Here is a 23,867-nt window from a genome sequence, read left to right as displayed (position 1 = left end):
TCTGAAATGATGAACAGTCACCATCACTCTCTGCACTCATTAGCCCTGACACAGGAGCAGAATCCTGTTTGCTAACCTGTCTACACAGACTTGTTTAGTTCACAGAGGTACTCCAGCATCTTGAACATTGCCTTGAACATGGGGGTTGGTACCAAGAGACACTTGTTCCCAGCTTTCCGCTTCCCTAAGTCCTCTACAGCCAAGTTTCACAGCCTGTTCTTAAGTACCAGCAGAGACCTACTCTTCTGATAAATTCTTCTCATTTGTTAAAAAAAATAGATTTATTTGCAATTGCTGGACAAGGAATAAAGCTATGCTCACAGAAGGAATTGGGCAATGAGGAAATAAAATATGGAACCCAGACATGGAGGGTGTATAGTGTCAGTGAAAAAGATAAAATAAAAAGCTCAAGGTTCATTAGTCAAAATTTACAATATAAAGAAGTCAGAGAGTTTCTGTTCTTGGAAGAGCTGGTGGAGGAAGGTACAGGCCCACGGAGTAGCCAAGTGAAGGTGCTTCTCTCAAGGCTCATTGTCCTTAAGTCAATGGGATGACCCAGAGCTGCACTGTGTAACAGGGTAGCCAGAGGCTTTCCAATTTAACTTTAGTTAAATAAAATCACATATTCACTTTCAAGCCACAGTAGCCATTATCAAGTGCTTAGTAGCCACATGTGACCAGGATAGATGGACACAGAACATTTTTTATCAACACACAAAGTTCTACTGGGCCACACGGATAGAAGGAAGTACAAAAACCAGGGTTCCTCAGTCCCAGGGAGACCTGAAATCAAAGGCCACAGGACTGGAAGGAGACACATGGCAGAGTTAGAAAGGAAGTCCCACTGGTGAAGGACTTGCCTACTGGCTTGGATGCCACTTGTCCTTTAAGTTCCATCCTGACTTCTTAAGGAATGTGTTTTGTATTAAATGGTTGGCTGTCTGTACTACTCCTGCTGAGGTAGAGGCAGAAGACAATTAAGGACAAGGGCTAGATTCCATGGTAAACCTACAAGCCATGAATAGCAGAAGTTTCCAGAAGTGAGAAAAATGGACTGAACTAGGTTTGCAACAAGCTGAAACCCGTGAGGGCTCAAGTCAGCTGGCACAACCTCTCAAAATGCAGAGCCCTGAGCCTCTAAGATAAAAGGCTGTGTGAAAAAAGCAAGGCGAGTCTGACTCTGAGGCATTAAGTAATTCCTATTAAGCCCCATTTCAATGACGGCAACGTCAGGCAGAGCTGAAGCACCCGGATTAATTTTCCAGTCAAAGCCCACATAAGCCTACAGTAAGGAAATTAACATTTTATAGAAAATACTAGCCTTTTTTTGTCAAAGTTTTTTTTGGAGGGCGTAAGTCACAGGCATGCCAAATAAGGGTGAGTTTCTAGGTGACCCAAAGGGGAAGAATTTATTCACCCGGGAAAATCCCAATGGCCTCAGGGCACCCCTTCCCCTGGACTCCTGCAGTGGCAGCTAAACCTAATTAGACGCATTCCTCCAGGGCAACTTTGCTCCTCCGAGACCTTCACCTGCCTCTTAAACTTCTCTTTACCCGGTGCATCCACGAGTTCGAAGGGTTTATAATCCTGAGCACAACATGTGCAGAGACTTAAGCACATTTTTCTCCTGCAGGACGATACTCTTTTTACAGCCTTTTTAAGATTAAAACTAAAAACGCAGGTGATAAGAGACCTGGCTGGATCCTCTGACAACAAAGCATTATTATTAGGGTGTATTACTAAAGAGTGTTTCCATAAACACTGATATATCATGTGTCCGGGATAGAAATGGCCTATATAATTCCCAAGTACAAGAATAGAAAAGTACAAATAACTTAATCTGTCTCACTGTGATTATAGGTGCTAAGAAATGACCTGAATGTATTTCAGGAGAGGATTTGAGGAAAATGGGAACTTTAAGGACCCTCTACAACTGTTCTGTCTATGATGGTAGCCAGTAGACACGTGCAGCTATTGACATTTAAGTTAACTGAAATAAAATAATATTTAAAATTAAGGTCCTTAGCTGCACCTGCCACATGGCAAGCCACAGGTGGCTGTTGCACAGATACAAGAGATTGTCACCATTGCAGAAAGTTCTCCTTAAGAGTGCTGCTCTCTAAAAATGGCTATATAATTTGCCCCAATATCGTCATGGAGATTATGAAGTAAAAAGGGCCCTAAAATACCAAGTTTCTGGGCTGTTGGCAACCTTCTCCACCCTGATGAATTCCTTGCAGTGGTTTATATATATTGTCTAATTAACCCAACCTCCCAGTCTCAAGCTCATTAAAATGACTTTAGATATAAAAAAAATATTCTATGGAGGTCCCCAAATGTGACTCTTAAGTTCTTCAGAGTTCCAGAAGTATGTGAATCATATGTTTGAGATAATTGAGGTGCAAGCATATCTGGTGCAAATGTCTATGAGTGAGGCCCAGGCAAAAGAAGGTGCTCTCTGGAATTCATGAATCTGTGTCTTTCTTTGCATTTTTTCACACTTTATTCCAGAGGATTCAGCAGGGTACTTTGGTTGGACTGAGCTCTAGACAGCACCTGAAGAAAGTTCTGGGACCCCCAAGAGCTTTCCCATATACCTTTCCAAGTGCAAAGAAGGAATGATTGTTTCTGTTTTGTTTTTAAATCTGCCCTTGCCCCTTTTTATTGTTGTAATAGGTTTTTTGACATTGATTGCAGAGAGAGAAAGGAAGGGAGAGAGAGGAGCATCATGCATTCATTGGTTGATTTTTTTTTTATGTGCTCTGACTGGGGATCGAATCCGAAACCTTGGTGTATTAAGACGACATTCTAACCTACTGAGCTATCTGACCAGGGCCTCTAACCTACCGAGCTACCTGACCGGGGCGAGGAATGATTGTTTTTAAAAATCACTTAGTGCTGATGATGGAATCCAGCCCCAATGTGCTCACTTGGTGCATAGGAAGGTTGTGGCAGGCTCCCCTGCCTTTTGCTAACTGCAAGGCATTATGGGAAAAGAAGAAAGAGATGTGCTAGTTCACATCATCACAAACTCCTGGCCTTGCAATGCTTTGTCATTCTTCAACTTATAATTTGACAGTGACTCAGAAACATAAGCCTAAACTACACGGGCTGGCATTTAAGGCCTCCGTCATCTGATATACCTTTCTGCTGAACACTCATCAATAACCCTTTGATCAGTTAACTGCCTTTCCTACCCCCAGCATTTCCACCTCCCCGCGAGATCAACCAGTTCACAGTTGCCAAAGGGTGATCGTCAAGGTTGCCTGCGCAGGCCCCAGAAACAGTGCAGCACCTCTGCTAGCACCTGTGAGGTTGAGTGCGACTAGAAGGGATGCAGAGAATAGCTTCTCCAAGGCCACCTGGTGCCTGACCCTATGCATGAGAAGAGGCCCAAGGCTGTTAGCATGCTGACTGTCCATGTTGGATCTGGCTCAGTGTGGTCAGTGTGGACATAATGCCAGCAGGCAGCTTCCCAGCTTCCCTTCTGTTTCCTTGAAGCAGGTGGAGAAGTATAACTCTAAGGCTAACAAGTAGACAATAGGGCCATTGAGTCATAGCCAACCTTGCAGACCCGGGTCATCCTTACCACTTACAGCCAACCCACCCCGCAGGTCTCTGCCTATTCTGGCCTTGATTTTTAATCCCCCTCATGGTGAGGTAGCCTTTTAGATCAGCTTCTATTTACCCCTCTCTGCAGGTGAGTTTCTAGAAGTAAAGGGCTTTTCTCATTCTCCCATTGCTCTACTCCAAAACCTGCCTCACATTTGTTATACTGGACTTAGTACAACAGTCAGAGAAGATGGGAGGTTTTGAGCCCAATAAATGGTACTTCTTTGCTGGGGAATATCAAGTAAGTACCTTGACCTCTCTAGCCAAAGGCCCCATTTCTAAACTATCTGGAACAGGTGACCTCAGTGTTTCTCAACCTGGGATCCACACCAGAATGACAACGGGGCTCTTTTTAAAACTACACTGACGTCAAGGTCCTACCAGCAGGAAATAAATCAGAACTTCCAGGGGCTTGGATCAGGCACTCGGACTGTTTTACAAGCTCTCTGGATGATTCTAATGTGCAGCTAGAGTTGAAAAAACAGTTGAGTAAAAGATTTATTTTACATGGAGTGAAGAACTCAACAGGAACAGACTTAGGGGTTAGGTATGGGCTGTGAGCGCACTGTATAGAGGTGCCCAGGCCCACGAGCAGTGGGTCTCAATTTGCCCAGCTGCTAGGGAAAATCACAAACAGCATTATCACAGAATCTTATTAGACGTGTGTACAGGTCATGTCAAGCCCAACCCAAATAACTCTGTTACGTGACTCAGACTCTAATAATGTTTTAGGATGAGGCAGGGAGCAGAAACGTAATCGGCCCCAAGGCATTTGGTTGCTATTGTACAGATTCTTCCTGGAAGATCATCTTTAGATTAATTTTTAAGTATGGATTTTACATGATGTTTTTGAAGGATAAAAATCCTTTCCCAATCACCAGGGAGAAATAAGCTTAAAGGAGGACGTTTTTGAAAGATCTGAGGAGCAAGTATCCTGAGAAAGCTGAATACTAAAGTGCTTGGACCCCAAGAGGCAAAATGAATAGTGAATTCAAGCTGACCGACGTGAGAAAGTGTATCTCCCTCCACATAATCTAGCAAAAAAATTAAAAAGGTAAATAAACAGTTCCTTCAATCAGAGTTAACAGTTGTGGATAAACTTCTCCTTCAGAAAACTGTCAAAGCTAAAAAGATATAACAAGCACAAGCTGACTTCTAAGTCAATATATTGCTATAATTTAGTTTGTGTTCCTAATCTCTGTAATATTTTTTGCTTTTATTCCACCACACAAATATATATTGAGCACAACCTATATACCTGAGGATCTGAGGAACTATTCTCAAAATGTGTGAAATTTGAGTATTTTTCTTGGTATAATAACATTTGCCTTAACTCAGTATGTAAAATGATCATTTTTAAAGGATTATGTATAAAAGGTATTATTTCAGAAGATTTACTATGGAATCCTTTTTTTAAAAGTGCATAAGAAGGTAACATTAAAACCTACTATAGTTTTAAGAAAATCTCTCCAATTACAAATTCATGAACCCAGTCATTATTTAATGAAGCTCATCTCTTCTAGGAAATTTTCACTGAGAAAGAAGAATCAGATGATTGGAAGTTCCAAGTCCATTGGAAAAATTATCCTGATGAATACCGATAAAAAAAAGAGAAGGAAGTCCATATTCTAGTGTGGGAGGTGATGTGCTTAACCAAAATTAAGTAAAACAACATCATGACTCAACTTATCATTTTATGTTGTGGGGGCGGCAACTTTCATGTCGAGCAAGCTGCAGGAAAGCAAGAATACAAATTAGCTTTGCATGCTGACAAACCGAATACAGTTTCTGCTCATCGCGATCATTCTTTGCCCTATCTTTTGAAAATGGCATCGTCATCCTCAACAAGCAGGCTTTGCCGGTCCTCAAGGTATAACTTCTTTTGTATAAAAGCAACTTGACTAAATATTTGATGTCTATGTTCCTCATGTTACACCAGTCAAAGCAGTTGTGTTCTTCTCTCTATCTTTATCCAGATATTCATCTTCGAGACGTTCTGTGAAAGGAAGCCCAAGACAGTACTTGACCTCTATGCTGACATGATGAAGAAGCACCTTTCCTACATACAGACGCCCATGTCACAGATTATGTTAAGCACTTTGAAGCTCTGCGGAAAAGCAAAACTACAGGACTGTAGCAACCTCCATAGCCTTTTATAAATGGCATTATTTTTCTACTGACCATGGTGACTTAACCCTCAAGAAGACAGACCACATCGTACTTAAAAGAGAAGATGTCCCCACAAGAAAAAGAGGGGGAAATGACTCATAACAGAGCTTGAACTCCAGTAAAACTGGTGGATAAAACCCTCAAAGAAGCGTATCTTAAAAGCAGAAATTCTCCAGTCCTAAAAGTGGCTTCTAATTTTCAAGGCAAAGAGCAAGGCTTCTGATGTCAACCCTCCCAACCCCTTTGTCTACAATTCAGCTACAAACATACAAAAACACGACAGGACCATAGCTTTTATCTTAGGTTTACTCAGAAAGGAAGCAGCGAGGGGAATGCAATGGTTAAAAATGGTAAAATGTTCAAAAGACAAATTTGTGATCCTTCACGAACACCTCAGATGGTTATCGTCTTTCTGGGTGCAGGTCAGTTATACCCATCTCAGAGGACTGTCGCCAAAATTAGATATGACAAGAGAGGGAAACTTTTATAAATAAAGCATTCTACCAACATAAGGAATTATTAAACAATTATTATCACCGGGCATGGTCAACGGTGCCAGAGCAGACTTCCAGCACAGTGGTGCGCTTTGCCCCATATACCTCAATGCTAGTCAAGTTATTCAAATCACTCCTCTTTTCTGTTTTCCTGGCACTGGTTTTCATCTGCTTGGACAAGTAGGCAAAAGGCTATTTTTACAACGTTTACTGTGCTTTTAGTACGTATCTGACAGCTATTTTAACAAGAGAAGACATTTTATATGTTCCCAAGAGATATGCACCCAAGAGGGCTGTGGGCAGAAATGTTCACTAAAATTGAGACCCTCTACCTAATGAGCCGGGGTCACTGCTGACAGAGTGCACACAAGTGGCTGCCAGCAACCAGCACAGTCATCAACTATCCTCTCTGTCCCCTCCTTTTCTGAAAAATCAAGGCACTTCAATTTAGAGGACAGGCGCCAAGTCTGCCACCATGATCATCTTGGGTAACATGGGAAGGTGATTGAAGAGAAGCAACGCCGAATCCATCAGGCTTCCCCAAGACTTTCAACAGCTCTCAGAAGAGTCTCTTGAACATACATTTTATTAACGTACCGATCATAATCAAAACAGTACATTGTATCAGAGGTCCCGTATTGTGTGGGGCTTCCTTTCCTGTAACTTAAAGACGAATGTTTGAACAAAGATTATAGAGAATGTTTGAATAAAGATTATATTAAAGATTTAATATAAAGATATCAAAACTGTTTTGATCAGCAGAACACAAGCAACGCAGATGTCTAACATTTAGTCAGTTGCTTGTATGGAAAAAGAAAAGTTAAACCTTGAAGAGCAGCAAAGCCAATAGGCTTGGAAGAGGAGGAATTGGATCTCCAGCAGCTGTTCAGGAACTAAACACTGAACCGTTAACACACTAGATTCCCTCCTGTGCTCTGAAGACAACCTAAGCATCTCATCAATACACCAGTAACAGGAAAGCACTCTGAGGGTGACAAAATGCTCGGCATAGCACTGAATAAATATAAGTGATTATATCATTGCCACAAACATCCCCGCCAACATCATCATCATCAGAATCTTGAAAGATACTTGTTTTCAGCAGTCTGACAGCTTACCAGTGGTACAGCGAATTCAAAGTGCTCTATCTCAACCATTTCCAATAAGTGCCCCAGAAGATGAAGACATAAAATTCTCATTTCGTCTCCTTTCTCCCCTAGATAGAGCTGGCAGGGCATTGCTAGTCCATGGTTAGTAATGTTACAAAGAGTGGTATTTCTGGAATTCCCATGGAGGAAGGGCTCCATGGGTGATGATCCACCTGGAAGGAAGGCTGGTCTGGAGGCCGTGTGGGCACAGGAAGCACACTACTGCTGGTTTGTAGACTCATTTTAGGTTTATCCAGGGGGGGCTTCCTGGGGAGCTGATAAAGATGATGGTAGAAGAGGAAGCTGAAGACCTTCAAGACTATCCTTGGACTTTTAGACCCATTCCTATGAAGCACCCATCAAAGGAAACCTTCATACTTAAGTCTCCTTAGCATGTGCCCTTAACAGGGCTTTCCCAAAAGTACAACCAGGAGACACCTTTGTACTATGGGATGTTTGTCCTCAGGCAGGTAGAAGGGTGTTGGTGTCTCCAGACACTCTCCACACACCAAGTGAGACCCTTTCATTCAACTGCCCCTTCTGCAACCATCCCAATGACAGGAGATAACCTGTGATTCATGAAAAGGAAAGGCAGGAGAGGTAAACATCGTCCTGAGTCAGATGCGATGGTTTACTTTATGACTTCTGGCCTCTCCAGTCACCGCACATTGGGCCTTCTATAAAAAATTCACACACAAGAAGGTAATGAATCAAAGGCAGCCTGTCACGGATGGAAAAACAACCACCCTTAACACCCACGGACTGCAGCTCCCCCAAATTCACAGAGACTGAAGACTGAAGACAGAGGAAATCTCCACTGTAAAAAGCAACTTATTCACATCGGATCATCTGAAGTTTCCCACAAGCCCATGTTCTCTCAGACAATACTACAGGTGCCTATAAATAACGTAGCCGCTGATGACACATCTGGTGGTAAAAAAGGTGAGCGGTCTAGGGAAAAAAATGTGTGTGTGTCTGTCTGTGTGTGTGTATGTTCTGTTGCCCCGCCTTGGATTTATAAGCAGTTTTCCCCTGGCCTTTAGAAGTTATGAATTACAAGCAGCAACAACCTGTTAGTGAAAATGTGTGCTGGGTGCTAGAGAAGAATCAGAAGGTTCTCCTTCAAAGAGTTTTCATTCTAATGAGAGAGTTGAACACACACATTCAGCCACAGGGAGATCGATGACTAAGGCCACCTGAGTGAGAAGCGAGGCCTGTTAGAGGGACTGTGAGGAGGAAAAAGGGAATTCTGATTGGAATAATGATAGAAAATGCAGTAGAAAAAGTAGCATTTGGCCAGGCATTATTTCAGAAGGAGGAGGTGTAATGGGGTACAGGTAGAGAATGGGGAAACTGGGGGAGCAAGAGAGTCACAAGTTAGAAAATTTGAAATGACAAGGATGTGTGAGAAAGCCTGGTTGGGGTGGAACCCGGGTCTGAGGCACGAGCAAGGATAGAATGGGAGATGGGAGAGCAGGTTGGTCTCATCCATGCATGTGGTCATCAGACAGTGCTGCATCCCATCTGTGTGAATTAGGAGCCAGGGACAGTGATGTAGCCTCTGACCTCAAAGAGGAAGTCAGGGCCATGGAATCACCTGGATCCATGGAGGGGATCCACGGAGAGAATCCACCAAAGGTTTTCTAGCAGGGGCCACCTATTCAAAATGACGCATGTGGAGGCGGTGGGGGGAGATCTAACCGATAACAGTGTTGTGTGTGTTGAAGAGATAAGGGACAAGGGCTGTCCAGGGGTGGAAGCCAACAAGGAGATTCGTAGAGATGACAGAAAAGAAGAGTTCAGACTTGCATTGTGGTATCGTAATGTAAGAGCAAAAATGAAACCAAATGGCTATGCATTTCGTGTAACTAGATTCCTCTTGTAAATAAGTGTCTGATAGAGAGATTCTAGGTATTAACATTTTAAAATTGTTCTGATAAATAAGTTGAGATTTGATGCAACAGGGAAGAACATGAGACATAGGTCACAACGGAAAGTCTCTCACTGTTCTTTTTCCACTTCCCAAGTACAGTTAAGATGTTGAAAGCAAAAAAATAAAAAAGTGGTCAGAAAAGAAAATTATTTGGAAAAATCAGAAAGTGGTTGTGAGAACTGCTTGTTGTGACTGACAGGGAGCCATAATACTTGAAGACAAAAGTAATGGAGGGGCAAAAAATGGCCTTTCTGTGAGTAAAATACAGAAGCCAATCGATGAAACAGCCGATAGTGGTACTCGCAGAATTGTCTAAAATAAACGTTGAGAGATTCAGGACACATTTAGTGAGTCTTCTCTGAGCAACAACCAAATAAATTTTCCAAGACAAAAGGAGAAAACATTAAAAAAAAATATTGCCATGGCTGGTGTGGCTCAGTGGATTGAGTGCCAGCCTGTGAACCAAAGGGTCGTTGGTACGATTCCCTGTCCAGGCACATGCCTGGGTTGTGGGCCGGGTCGCCAGGAGGGGGTGAGGGAGAGGCAACCACACATCAATGCTTCTCTCTCTTTCCTCCTCCCTTCCCCTCTCTCTAAAAATAAATAAATAAAATCTAAAAAAATATATTGAAGAGAAGAACTACTTCCTGAAAACTTCACATTCATTCATTAATGTATTGGGTACATCCTTTGTACACAGCAGAGTGCTACATACTTTAAGAAATGTTAAGGTATAATTGCTCTTGAGTAAGGCCTGCAATTGTCAAGGCCGACTGTGATTAGATGCCTAATGAGTAAACACGATGAATGCTGAGTTCAGCAGAGAAACGGTTCTCTCGGACCCACAGTTGGTGGTGGTCAAGGGACATTCAGTGGAGGAAAAAGCCATGAGGATGCTTTGGGGAGACAGACTGGTTAAAATGAACTCGTTCATTGACTTGCTCTCAATGCATTCTCTCTTCTGCTAGCTTTAGTGCATTAGTTACAACCAGTAAAATGGGGCCTTGGAGCTTAGGAGGGGTCAAATACCCCCATACAACTAGTACTCTTCCTTGAGTCCTTCCCTTGCTCAGTGACAGAAACGAGCCCAATCTAATCAACTGAAATCAGTGCAGATCCTTTGACTCCTCCGTGGAAAATGCTTTCACGCTGTTAGGGCGGTGCTTCTCAAATTTCAGTGCATGCATGAAATTTCAACACCTACTACACGAGTCACCTAGGGATCTTGTTAAAATGCAGATTCCCATACAGTAGGTCTGGAGAGGGGCCCTAGGTTCTGCATTTCCAATAAACCCTCGGTGGTGCTGATGCTGCTGGTCCCTGCAGCATCAGTAGCAAGGTATGAGAACATCTTTGGTTGCTCTCATCACGGGATGATATAAAGGCATCCTTGGGGCATCAGAATGCTTGAACTCAAGAGTCAGGCTTCAATGCATGTTATATAACTCATGAAAGGTCATGTGCAGGGAGGAATGAGGCTCCTGAAAGAGTGAGAAAGAAGAAGCAGGGCTGCAAGGTGGAGGTGAAGACTGGCTGGCCCGTTGTTCATCAGAATAAATAAGGAGGTGACAAGAGAGGCAATACAATTATATGATTCATTGTAACAGAAATTATAAAAGTAAGAGTGTTGGGGGGAAGCGGTTAGCTTGTTAGAAATTATCTTATAACAATGTAACTTAAGGGAATCCAGACTAGTGAATACAAAATGTTCCTTAGGGTTTTTTTTTCCTTTTCACATATTTAAGAAATATGTTACCACTTTTTTTTTGCCCAATGCGATGAATTTTAGAGAATAAAACATAAACATGATATGTAGCAACGAGACAGTCATTCAAGGCCATGGTCAGAAGATTCTTCCTCCGTGCTTAGTGTCTGCAGAACACTCATCACGTAAAAGCGCAGAACACTTTATACAGAAATGCAATTATGGGACTCACAGCTACTCTCCGGCCGAAAAAAGCAGTCTGAAAACTGCCAATCTGTGGCCAATACTGTCTTTTCTGAGAATATTTTAAGAAAAGAAATGGAGAAATCTTTGAAAGGCAACAGTCAACTAATTATATTCAGACAAGTTTCCTTTCATTCCCCCCACCCGCCACCCCAAAATATAAAAGCTCCTTTAGGGCTTTCTTTTCCTAGACACAGCAAAGCATTTCATACTTCTCTGCCTTAGGAAAGATCTTCATAGACACGTCAACCAACTCAGAGGAAGGAGAGAATGAAAACACCATAATTAACCAAGGAGAAATGGGACTACCAGCAAAAACCAAGTAAGCCTTTTCTTCAGCAAGAAGGAGTGAGTGCTAGCCGTAGTAAACGTGCTCTTTAGTCAACAGTTAAGCTCAGGCACCTGTCCTAGGAAGTTTTCAAAGCAACGATGCTTTCTTTTTCTTTTTCTAACAGTGGTCATCCTCAACAAACTCCAAGTGAGTGTTTGTGGTATTTGTCAGTTCTGACCTGTTAATGACTTTTGATCTATTTTGATCAGTTAAGTCAACCTCAACAGTTTCCTGTCCTAACTGACCTACAGAATGAAACATTTCAACAGAAAAAAAACCCCCAGAAAATATCATCTAGGCCAATTCTTATCAGAGCACAGAGAAGAAAAATGACACTCAGTAGGACCAAAGGAGTGAACCAGGCCACCAGACCCTGAGGCTGCCAGTCTAACCTGCTTTAGTCTTCACCAGCTGTCTCTTAGGGGGAGTCTTAATCTCAAACTAAGAGTTAGCTCTGGGTTACCTTTCATTCAAGGTCAAGGTTTTGTGATAATTACATATTTGAAACTTCTTTTCAACTGGCATGGGTGCCTCTAAACTAGGAAAATGATGAAGGGGTTTAGCTACATCTCGGGGCAGAAAGTTTTTTACTTTGGTGATGTAACCATGCAGACTCAGTCTCTGTGTGTACCAGTGCAGGAGGAGAAGGAAGCATTTGTTATTTATTTTCTAAGGCAATAAGCAAGTCCTACCATTAGGCACAGAGGAGGTCTTGTGGAAGCTGAAGCTTTTAAACTTCAAGGACACTCTTTTAGGAAAAGAATATGAAAATCAAGAATCAAATTCTGGGTATGAAAAGGAGAATTTAGAATGGCATCTTACATAATTGGGAGGGGAAGCTGTAAATAACACAAATATAAAATTTAAAAGAAAACAAACACTGGTGTTAATTAATTGCCTGCCACATCTCTGAAATATTTTCGCTGCCTTTTTTTTTTTTTTTTTGGTTGTATACTCTTTGATCACCACTTTCAGGGATATGTTGCCATACTGTCTACAGAGAGAATAGAAAGATAATTCAATCTTTCCTCTGGAGTTGTTGATCAGAATTTGCAATTTATTGTTGAGTTACTTGCAGAAGTTTCCTTCAGCTTCACAACTCATTAAAAGTAAGGTCCTGTAAAGGTTTGGATTGCTTCTCCACCTGGGACAGCCTCTACCAGGCTTCTTTTACATGTGATAGTCAGGGCACTGTACAATTTCTTAAATGCTCTTTAACTCAACACCATGCATTAACTACATTAGTAGGGCCCCACCCAGAGCCAGGAGATGGGCCTGCACCAGGAGTTAAATTCCATTCACTTCACGGTAAATTCACCTTGGCACACCATCTGCATCCGTGAATTCCCCAAATCCTTCCAAATACAGTGGCCATTTTGCTCAGAATATTGAAACTCCTTGCTGGCGTAACAATTCCATGATTCAGGATCACCTGGAGGATATATGTCATTTTCCCACTGAGGTCACAAGACAGACATAATATTTGACTACTTCGAGGATGAATCAAACATTATTTTATTCAGCTAAAGAAATTAGATGGAATAATATTTGAAAATGCTAAAGCATCAGAAAAATATTGGACATTTTCATTATTTCTCTTAAGCCTCAGAGTCTCCCCACACCCATGCCACAATGGAGAAGTGGCTTAAGTCAACTGAGGTGGCCAAGGCTCAGGATAGCATGACAATTAGGGTCTAGATCCCCAAACTAGAGTGTCTGGGTTCTAGCGCCAGCATCATCATTTGCTAATCAGGTGGCCCTCTTTAAGTTTCCTACTCTCTAGAGGACTTGCAATGAGCATTAAATACTCCACCTCAGAGGAGTATAACCTTGCTTTGAAGGTTAAATAATGCAGATGAAGCACTCAGGATGACCCAGGCAGTAGCAAGATGTCAGCGCTAGCTCCGTGTGCGTAATTGCAAAACCTGTCCGTGAAGGCTCCTGAGCAAAGCTTCCTCAAGAAAGGGATACCTCTCGCAGGGAGCACGGGGCCAATTCCATTTCTCTGTGTGGAAAAGCTTTGCAGAGTTTTAATGACCAGTAGCCATCCACAAAGCAGCAGAGTGCATCTCCTCCAAAGTCAGTGAACCCTCTCTAATGATTTACAACTTGAATAGATAAAGAGCCGCAGTGGCAGAGGCTCAAAATACGCACCTGCCCCCGTATTTTAATTCGAAGACATTCATGTTTGTTCTGCCGAACCCCTAGTTCTCTAAAATGCATAGTTTTGACAACCCTATACCTGTTTTAGCGTCAGAAGGGCCTTTCAGTTCACACTATTCCAATATACTTATTTTCTTTAAAGTGGATTAAGAAGGGCTTGCACTAGTCAAATATTTACAACAGTAGAAGAAAACATCCAGATGACCTTCACCTTGCCCCAGTGTTCTCAATACACAAAGGAAATGCAACCAAGACACTGGGAAGTCTTTTTTTTTCTTTAGTTTTTATTTTTATGTATGAGTGAAATAGCAAAGGGAACAAGTCAAATGCATAGAGCTGAAGTTTCCTTCAGGAAAGTACAAACTATGAAAAACCAAGCTTCCCAAAGGTAATACAACAGTATGATTACAAACAAACTCTTAGCTTTGTCATTAACGAGCAGTCTCACACTACTGCAGGGCAAAAAGGATACAATGGAGAAAAACTGAGTTTGTCCCCCCCACCTCTACACAAGAATGATGTTGATGCAGATCCGCCACTGACATTGGAAGGCCCAGGGCAAGAGGACAAATGGAGGCCCACCTACCTACCAAAGGTCAAAAGAGTGAAAGCTAAAAAAAAAAAAAAAAGGCAAACAAACTGTTCAATAAAGTAAGTTTTATCCTTCTTCCTTGACTGACAAATGTATCTTCGGAACATCCTGGAAGAGCAAGTACAACTTTAAAATCCTCGAACTCCTCAAAGTCCCTCCCTGAAACACTCCCTGGGTACTGGGGAAAAACATTGGCCCAGGCCTGGCCAACAATCAGCTTGCCTCTTTCCACTGCCCGTTCCCTCCCACATAGAGAGGGACCTTGTGAGATGCGCGTGGACACCCAAGTTTCAACCCAACCCCTCCCCCCACCCCACAGCTGGTTCTTAACCCACAGACCAGTGCCTATAAAGGCCCTCAGGAAGACGGAACCAAGGGCCCATGTAGGTTGTAGAAAGTGGCCCAGGGCCATCTAAACAGTGAATTTGGGGTTCCCAGATACCTGAAACATGACCTAAAATGGGGGCGGAGTTTGGACTCAGAGATCTGGAATCTGCTCATCCCATGGGCAGGGCCTGGACCAGAGAAGAATAAAAGAAGTATCTGCTAAGGCCCAGGAAAGAGCCCTTTTGCCCTTATATTGCCCATGAGCTGAAAAATATTGGGGTGGGAGGATATGGCTCATCAGCAAAAGAAAAAAGAAGAAGAAAGAACCACATTTATGGGAAGCAGACAGCTTTTCCCACATGCAATAGGCATTTACCCTGCAGCTAACTCCACTCTAATGATCTATAGCTTCAGCCCAGTAAACAAAATGCAGATGCAAGGGAACCCTTAAGAGCCTAAGCAAGAGATCCCAGGTTGACTATATCCAAGGGGGCAGCTGTTCCACGTTGTGGGCCAACACCTAAAATGCTGATCATGGCAAGTAGAAGGCCAGATCATTTTGTGATGAGAAAAATCTTAACCACTTACAAGTTCCCAAATTAGTTGGACCTCAGAAGTCAAATCACCCCCCTTCATTATGCTGGGTAAAATCTGCTGTTACAGCCCTCCCCAGCAATTGTTGGAGGCCTGCACACAGACACTAGTCCTCTAGGCCTAGAATCTGGGGTTCAATCACATCGTTGAAAATGGTGCACACTCAACTGTTGGAAACAGCCAAACCATGGATCACCGGCAGTGGGTCCTACCATTAAGATGCCAGCAGTGGGTCCTACCATCAAGATGCCGTTATCACACTGGGAATAGTAGCGTTTCCTTGTGTAAAGAGACTCAGCCCTATCTTGATTTTCTGTAGTACAAAGATAATCAGGAAGGAGCCAGATCACAGGAGCAAAGCAAATCATGAAATCAGGAGCACTGAACTGATGACACTGGAGAGGAAGGTTCCCCTTTCTCAAACGTACCATCTCCCTCACTTCCATCCCAACACACACATGCACACACATTCACCACGAAAAAGGAGCCTGCACAGCACACACGCACACAAGCAAACCCCAAGTGACCTTGAGCAGACTCTACCTTCCTAATTTATAAAATAACGTAATAAAACTTATCTCAGGTTTCCTCTGAGGATGAAATTAGGTAAGGAATGTCAAGCAGCCGGCTCAGAGCAGCTTCTCAACTATTCGTTCTCCCTTCTCCCACTTCTCCCTGAGATGAGCCAATCTGCCTGCTCAGTATTAGGAGCCCTTCTGACATGCCAGGAAAGACAGCCACCACTCTCCTGCCTCAGTCGGAAGCAACAGGTAACCCGGGAGCAAAATATTACAAGTAAAAGAGGGAGAGCCATAGGAGTGGTGAGCGTTCTATTCTGGCTGCTAATGAATATCGGCTAAGTCATCTTTACTGAAAATCACGAGTTAAATCTGCTGGATTAGCCCCTGGCAGGCTGAAGCCAACAAGGTGATACAGCTGTGCTTTTATGCGGAAACTGGTTAAATTATGCCAACCTGCACCTAGAAGTTTCCTCGGCACCCTATTTTAAACTACTTTAGTGCTTTGCATCAGTCCTAAATAACGTCCACACTGCTCTCGAGTGGATTGCGGCTGCTACGGGACCAGAGTTCCCTTAGACCAGCTCTGCTTTACTGCTTACAAGCCCCAACAGAAAACCCTGATGAAAAAAGAAACTTAAAAACTAAATTAAGACTTCAGCACTCTTTATTTTCCGGAGCTCATCAGAATAAAAGAACCAATTACATAGTATCAAAACAGCCAAATTGCCTATTTAGGTGAGAGCCGAAATTTTTCTCACTAAAAGTAAGATTTTACCCTGTAGACCTAACTCCCAATAAAGAGTGACTGCCTGGTTGTTAAAATGCTAGACTTGGCTGCCCTTCATCCAGGGGGGAGATGAAGGAGAGGCTGAGTTCAGCATTTTCTGGATATTAAACTAGGCACCAGGTACTGTGGGAGACCTGGAGATAAGAGAAATGAATATGACACACCCCTTGCCTTTGAGAGAATTAAAGGCCTAATGGGCAAGAGAGGTACTAAAGATAACATTGTGGCTTACTATTGTTAATGATTGTTACAAGCTAAATTGTTACCAGCTAAAAGAGAGGCCTATCCTCAGGAGGACATTGGCTCAACCCAAGGCCTTCAAAGCAGGTTTCTTTAAAAAAGATCACACTTGAGTGAAGTCTTAGAGACAAGAAGTGGGAAGTATCCAGGTAGCAGGCGTTCCACACGGCACCACCCGGAGCAAGTGCCTCCTCTGCTCACAGCCTGTGTGCACAGGGCGATGATAAGAGTGGGCTGGCAACGTGTGAATCTTGGCAGGATGTGGCGCTGCAGAATCAAGTAGGAACCGGGTCACTGAGGGCCATGTTAGGCCAGATTCAGGCGTTAGAAAAAGAATAATAGAAGCTGATATTTATTGGGCATTTACTACATTGCAGGCACATTAGAGTAATTCACTGAATTGTCACCAGAACACCATAAACCTCATTTTACAAATGATGGCACTGAAGGCAGAAAAGTCACATCATTGCAACAGGCTACACGGCCAGTGAAGGGGAGGTGGGTTTGGAAGCCCAGGATGGCCTGACTCCAAAGCTTGAACCCTCCATGTTTCTATCTCCAAGGCTATCCTTGAAAGAAAGGCTGGATGGGCACAGATGGGTCACACATGCTGGGCCCAGACGGCATGGAGAGCTGAGGTGGCCCAACGGTGGGCCTGAAACCAAGGCAGTTGTAGAAAAGAAAACTTTAATGAAAAAAAAAATGCTCAGAGAGACTGAGAAGGAAGCATTCAACCACAAAGTGGACTTTGGACAAAGGGGTCTGGAACACAAACTAGCAGTGCTCAGTGAGTAATGCTTCCAAGTGCACAGGGTTAGAATGTGAATGCTCTCTTTGCCTTTAACGCGCTCCCCTGTGTTAAACGCAATGAGGGCAAAGACCATTCTCTCTCTTTCCAATTCAGGATGGTGTCTCCAGGTCTGAGCCTCCTGCCCACAAGGAGGCTCTACCAATACTGAGGACAAGGAAAAATGAGTAATGGCCACTTTTTACAATGGCACCCAGGATGTACCATTCTTCACTGGAAAAATAGGGTGAAAAATAAACTTTTTAAAAGTTAGCTTGGTAACTGAAGATTGGTGAACTGAAATGAAAAACATGTGGCAGTAATGCAGACTACACACACAGAAATGAGGACTCATCACCACGGGGTGCTATCTCAAAAAAAAATATGATGAGTGTTTTGTATAAATCATAACTGGTTAAAAATAAGATGGTATTAAAGGAAGTGGCCTAGAGGTGAAAATGTGCTTTCTGGGAACAAAAGCAAATAGACCAAAGTGCATCCCTAGGCCTACTGATTTCTGACCCTGACTAAATAAGCACATCATAAAGCGATTTTAGGAAAGAAGCTTACCTGTATGACACTTTTACCAATATTTGGTCAACAACAAGCTTCTCTTGGTAGGTATTTGAAAAATAAAGTCACACTTTTCAGATCTGCAGAATTTTCAGACATGTAGTTTTACCCTAAAAGAGTAATTACTCTTGTACATTTAGGGGAAATGAATCTACTAATTAAAAAACAAAACTTTTCTAAAGTTAAGTATGTTTCTTAGTGGAGTTTATGACTATATTGAAATCCTTTGCCCGCTTGTCAACCTACTAAACAGAACATGGATTTTTTTTTTTTTTTTAGTGACCTAAGAGGAGGCTGTAAATAATTATCTCTTAACGTATCAGGAATTAAGATATTTTGAAAAATGTTTGGACAGTTTACCAATTACATTAGAAAAATCCTGAAACCATTACCTGACATGGAAAATCAAAATGGAATCATGGAGTTAGGTTTCTCATCCTCACTATAGCTACTGTCAACTTTCAACTACCTTTGAAAATTTAATTTTAAATAAATACAAATTCAAAATGTGAATTTATTTGTTCGACCTTTTTGAAACTTTAACTCCATAAAGATACAAAATCTGTGGGTTTTGTAAAACTGCTTAAAAGCCCAAATAAAAAGCCACTAGGCTTTTAATTGTTGAAAGGGGTGTATATAGATGAAATGAAACTGACTCATGAACTATTGAGTCTGGAATTTGTAATCATAAATCTTATCCTTGTAAACAAAACTGAACAAAATCAGGGCCCACAAATTTCCTTCTTGCGTAATCTGAAACAGAAATTTTAATGATTTTTCACATACACAGAGAATTAAGGGTGCATTTAAAATATTTATTAGCTAAATATAACTCAGTTTTTAAGAGTCTGGGGTATAATCAGAGACAGTGGAACATTTTGAACCTTCTGGTGCTGCAATGTAGGACAACATCCAAAAACGAAACACGGACTGGGATTTCATGTAACCATAGAACTCAGATTCGTGTTAGGAATTTTTGTTTCCAGCAATGCTTTTTCCTGCTTCCATTAGCAACCCCCACCTCCATGTGATCTTCAACATGAACTTCCCAATCTGCTTCAAACACTCTGGAATGCACCGTTTAGAACCTGGGGCACATTTCTTTCTTTCTTGAAAAAAAATATTTTATTTTTTCAATTTTTTATTGTTCAATTACAGTTGTCCGCATTTGCCCCCCATTGCTCTCCCCAGCCCTGCCTACCCACCCTCTCCCACATTCAATCCTCCCCACTCCTCGTCCTCGTCTGTGGGTCCTTCATACAGGTTCCTTGACTTGATCCTTCCCCCTTCTTTCCCGTTATCCCCCTTCCTCCTCCCCCTGGTTCCTGTCAGATTACAGGCCTACCGGTAAATCTGCCTGAGGCCCCTTAGTAAAGCACACCTGTGTCTCAGTGTGACAGCGTGAACTGTCAAATCCTCCACATTCACACCCCCCCCAAATCCACACAGGGCATCTCCAAGTCACCAAAGGGGGAGGGGAGAGACATAGATGTAAAAGACGAAGGAATGGAAAATTCTCCAAATCTAACCATGGCACTTTACAGATGAGGACAACTAAGGCCCTGAGAGGGCCCAATACTCAGTTACCTAGACCACAGCTACAGACACTCAGTTATATGGCTCGTAGCTGCAAAAATTCTAATTTTTAAGGTCTCAGGGGTTCGGTACTTTCCATAACACTTCGTTAAGTACTTAATTCATTCATTCACCCCCTACTCCCTCCCCCCCAAAAAAAATACCCTCTAGAGATAGAGATCATTTGGGCAACAGAATTACGATCTTAATCTTTCCGTTTCCACCAAGATAACTGCAGAGAACCATCCACTCCCGGAAGATAGGGTTGTCTTGCTCCAGGCAACACCTTCAGCGCCCAGCACCTAGCAGGCCCTCGGTAAATAATTCTCCGCCTCCACCTGACAATCCCCACTCCCTAACGCACCCAGGCCAAGCCTTCGGTGGAGTCCGATAACTTTCCTTTGCAAATCGCCTCTCTTCTTCAAAGTTTAACTAACTATCCAGTAACTCCCAGCCAAGAAGCCAGCCTGGGGGAGTGTGAGGCCCTTCCCCAGAGCTAAGGATGGAGTAACTGGCCATTTATGGTGGTGGCTCGTCAAGTCCTGGGTGGGCACGAAGCATCGCCACGGGCCGCGGTGGCCCCAGGTGTGCCAGCTGCCTCGGCGGCCTTGGCGGCCGCCGCTCCAGGCCGCTGTTACCCTGCCTCCTCCAGATAACCAACTTCTCAAACTTCCCTTTCCGGGGGTTGGGGCGCGCCTTGAACGCAGCCAACACACAACGCCTTTCCTGCCCGCACAAAGGGGGCCAAACGCGCCCCGCGCCCCCTGCAACTTCAACTTTCCCCTTCTTTTGGAAGTAAAACTCACACATCCCCGCGGCTAAGGAGGTCGGGCTGCGTGATGCCCTAAGGGAAACGTTCCCGTTTCCGCCCAGCGCGGCGTTCGCGGGACCGCCTGTCAAGCGCAGCGAAGAGGCGGGGAGTCCCGGAGACCCCAGGAGCCCCGCCAAGCCGGGCCGGGGGTCACTCACCCGCCTTCTGAACGTGCGGAGGGATCGTGCTGGCGATGCGCGTCCACAGGACGATGTGCAGAGGCCACAGGCCCCTGAGCAGCCCCCGACCCATGGCAGACCCCGCCGATCGTCATAGACCGAGCCCCGAGCGCAGCTGCGGGCGCCTTCCCGGACCCCTGGCTGCGCCTCCGCGCCGCGTCCTCTCGGGACCCCGCGCCCGGCCGGCCGGGCAGATGTGCGGGCCAGATGTGGCGCTGGCGCGGCTCGAGGAGGGGGCCTGGAGACCGGCGAGGCGCGGGGAGGCCCCCGGCGGCCGAGGGGAGCTGCGCAGGAGGCCCGCTCCTGTCCCAGGCGTGTGCGCGCGCGGGGGTGTCGTCGGTCCCGGCGCGCGAGTGACTCACTCAACTTCTTCACCCGGCGCTGCGGGGGGAAACAGGAAACTCCTCGCCAACAGCTGGGCAGGACCTCTCACCGCCCGAGAGCCTTCTCCCTCTCTTCGCTTCCAGCCCTCGCTCTCGTAGCTGCCAATCATGTCCCCAGGACCAGCCCCTCCTAGGGCTTTGGCAAACTTTCAGCTGCCCCTCACCGCCCTCAGGAGTACTGGCTCCAAGTATTCACTCCGGGGTGACTAAGTGCACACGTTTCACAAAGTAACTGAGCATAGAAAGTGTATGTACTTTTCAAAGCACCTTCTCCCTCTTTCCAACCTTCTTCGGATGGTTCTAGGTGCTTTAGAGCTCTGTTTTCAAACCACAAGTCACAACCCAGGACTGGATGCTGAAATCCAATGAGTTGTGAGCACCTTGTTTTCTATTAAAATAGAGTAAGTGTTGTCTCATTAAACGTTTGTTTCGGTTACATATGCACACATTGTTGCATTGCAGAATGTTTTCTCAGGATAGGTGGGCGTCTAGAAGCTTTTTCTCAATTTCTGTGCATGCTGATCTCCCGAGGATCTTCTTAAAATGCCAGTTCTGATTCAGCACAGCCAGGATGGGACTTTTCTGAGGAGCAAGAGCTTAGGCGGTGGCTCCCGTTTTGGAACGCCTGTTGCTGGGGGTGATTCCATGAGGAATTGTACGTGATGGCCAGCACAGAGTGACAACGGTGGCCTCCTTCAGAATGTATCACACGCGGCAGAAAATGTAAAAATGAAAGTGTCCTGGAAGTCACTTGAATGCCAGGGTGTGCCTTCCACTGGGGCCAGTGAAGAGAGAATATTTAGCCTCTCCTCTGCAAAAGGTGAAATTGTAGGAGCAGGGCAGCATGAACTTTTAACCTTCCCTTCTTGCTGGGGGGCCCAGGTTTGCCCCAAACGATTCTGGTGTACATCTGTTTTGAAGTTAACCATTATCCAACCAAAACACATTCTCTTTTCCGTATGTCTCTCTTGGAATTATACTCATGTGCTCTCCCTACTAAGAGCTCTTGAGACCTCGATTCTGTATAGCCCTCTGGTCGGGAGATCTTCCAGCAGGTGGAACAACGGACTCCTTTATCTGAGACAGAGATTGTTTGCAGAGAGGCGAGGTGGCCCGGCGTACTGGAAATGCATTAAGGCAAACAGCCCTCCCATAAACCCAGCTTCTGAAATCTTCCCTGTCAAGTTGCGGGTTCATTGGCTTGATCCTGGCATCTTAAGTCTTGTCACTGTGGTTCCAAACCAGCACCGAAGCTGTCTCTAAGTGTGTCTTTTTTCAAAATACCACCTCTCTGCCCTTAGGTTTAGGATGCAGAAAGGGCAGGGACATTAGGAGGCCTGAGCATCCACTTGCTCACCAATAGGGTTGGGAAACTGGAGGCACTTTAAGATGGAGAAAAGTTGGGTTCAAAATCTGCTTCTCCCCATTTCCTCCTCTGCAGCCACCTCGCCTATGCCATTGCCATCCCTTCAGCAGGAGTCCCCCAGCCACTCACCCTCAGCCAGGGCCATTCTGAGCACTTTTACTCAGCTTCTCAAACCAGAGCTGAAGTCATTGTTTCGAAGTGCAAACCTGGTTATACCAACCCTCTGATTAACATCATTAAATGGCTTCTCATTGCTCTTGAGATGGAAGATAGGAAACAGGCCCTTCAGCTTGCCTTCAAGTCCCCTTTTCTCTTGCAGCTTTCCTTTGGACTCCCCTTCCTCTTCTGCTGAGAGCCTTCTCTAAATGCCTAGAAAATACCCCTCTCTTCTTCCCACACAGAGCCTTTCCCAGGATGCACTTCCCTTCCTCTGAACTTCCTTTCTTCTTCACCCAGCCAACTCCTAATCTTCCTTGGGTGAATCAGAACTTCCTTGATGAGCAAGCTTTCTCAGACCTCCCTGAGTAGATCTTTTATGATAGGTTCTCTTGGCACCGTGTGGCTCTCTTTGTTAGCACTTTACAGCTATAGCTTTATCATTCTTTAACTCCTATTCCTCTCCCTCACTTAAGTCCTAATTCTCTGAGGACAAGGATCACTTTCCCTCTGCTCATTACTGTATCCCCAGCACCTAGCACAGAATAGGTGTTTAATAAATTTTTGTTGGACGAAGGAGCAAATGAGGTAATAAAGATTCAGAAGGAAATTGTACACAATCCTTCTAGTTACTTCATTACTCTGAAGAAGGCATTGTATTACCTAATACATTGAGATAAACAAGCTAGATTTTAGCTGAGGGTGATGTCACTACTTCTTCCTTTTCCTAAAAATAGAGAAGTGTGAAAGTTTCCTTTTTTTTTTTCTAAATTTGCCCAAGTTCCTCTAGACAGCATACATATGTTTTCTTTCTCCCCAAAATACACTGAGACAAATAAATGTCCGATTGATTCTAAAGATTTTCTTTTCCATATTTATTGCAAAGACAGATGTTTACATTGTTAGAGGCTGGGTTTGAGCTATTTCATTCCATGGTGGGATATTTAACTGGTGGTCTTTGTCACTATGTATCACTAATGCTGATTTTAATTTTGTTTGTCTTTAACATTTCTGATTGAATCCTCAATCTCCTGTAAAATCGAGAGTCTGAATTCAGCATTACCAAGTGCAAACTCGTCAGCAACCATCATGATGAAATCACAGGCATGTAAACTCACACATATTGCAACTTGACAATTTTAAAAATTTGTCTAGATCACCTACCTTTTGGGATTGTC

General features: G+C 43.9%; 1 protein-coding gene and 1 long non-coding RNA gene across 3 annotated transcripts in view; one reads left to right on the top strand and one right to left on the bottom strand.

Annotated features, from left to right (window-relative positions):
• Positions 1 to 5,246, top strand: part of LOC128781481 (uncharacterized) — a 79,503-nt gene extending 74,257 nt beyond the window's left edge. The window contains exon 3 of one of the 2 annotated variants that reach the window (XR_008427456.2): positions 5,136 to 5,246. This is a non-coding gene — a long non-coding RNA (uncharacterized lncRNA). The other variant, XR_008427458.2, reaches the window with a different exon arrangement.
• TGFBR2 (transforming growth factor beta receptor 2) overlaps positions 1 to 21,336 on the bottom strand; it is an 80,735-nt gene extending 59,399 nt beyond the window's left edge. Inside the window, exon 1 of the mRNA XM_024566219.4 lies at positions 20,764 to 21,336. Within this exon, the coding sequence (XP_024421987.1) occupies positions 20,764 to 20,857 (94 nt within the window). The 5' untranslated portion in view covers positions 20,858 to 21,336. The remainder of the gene's footprint in view (positions 1 to 20,763) is intronic.
• Between the last annotated feature and the right edge of the window lie 2,531 nt (positions 21,337 to 23,867).

Source organism: Desmodus rotundus, chromosome 8 (assembly GCF_022682495.2).
Source record: "Desmodus rotundus isolate HL8 chromosome 8, HLdesRot8A.1, whole genome shotgun sequence".
Classification (NCBI taxonomy): domain Eukaryota; kingdom Metazoa; phylum Chordata; class Mammalia; order Chiroptera; family Phyllostomidae; genus Desmodus; species Desmodus rotundus.
This window is presented reverse-complemented; position numbering and strand designations above follow the sequence as displayed.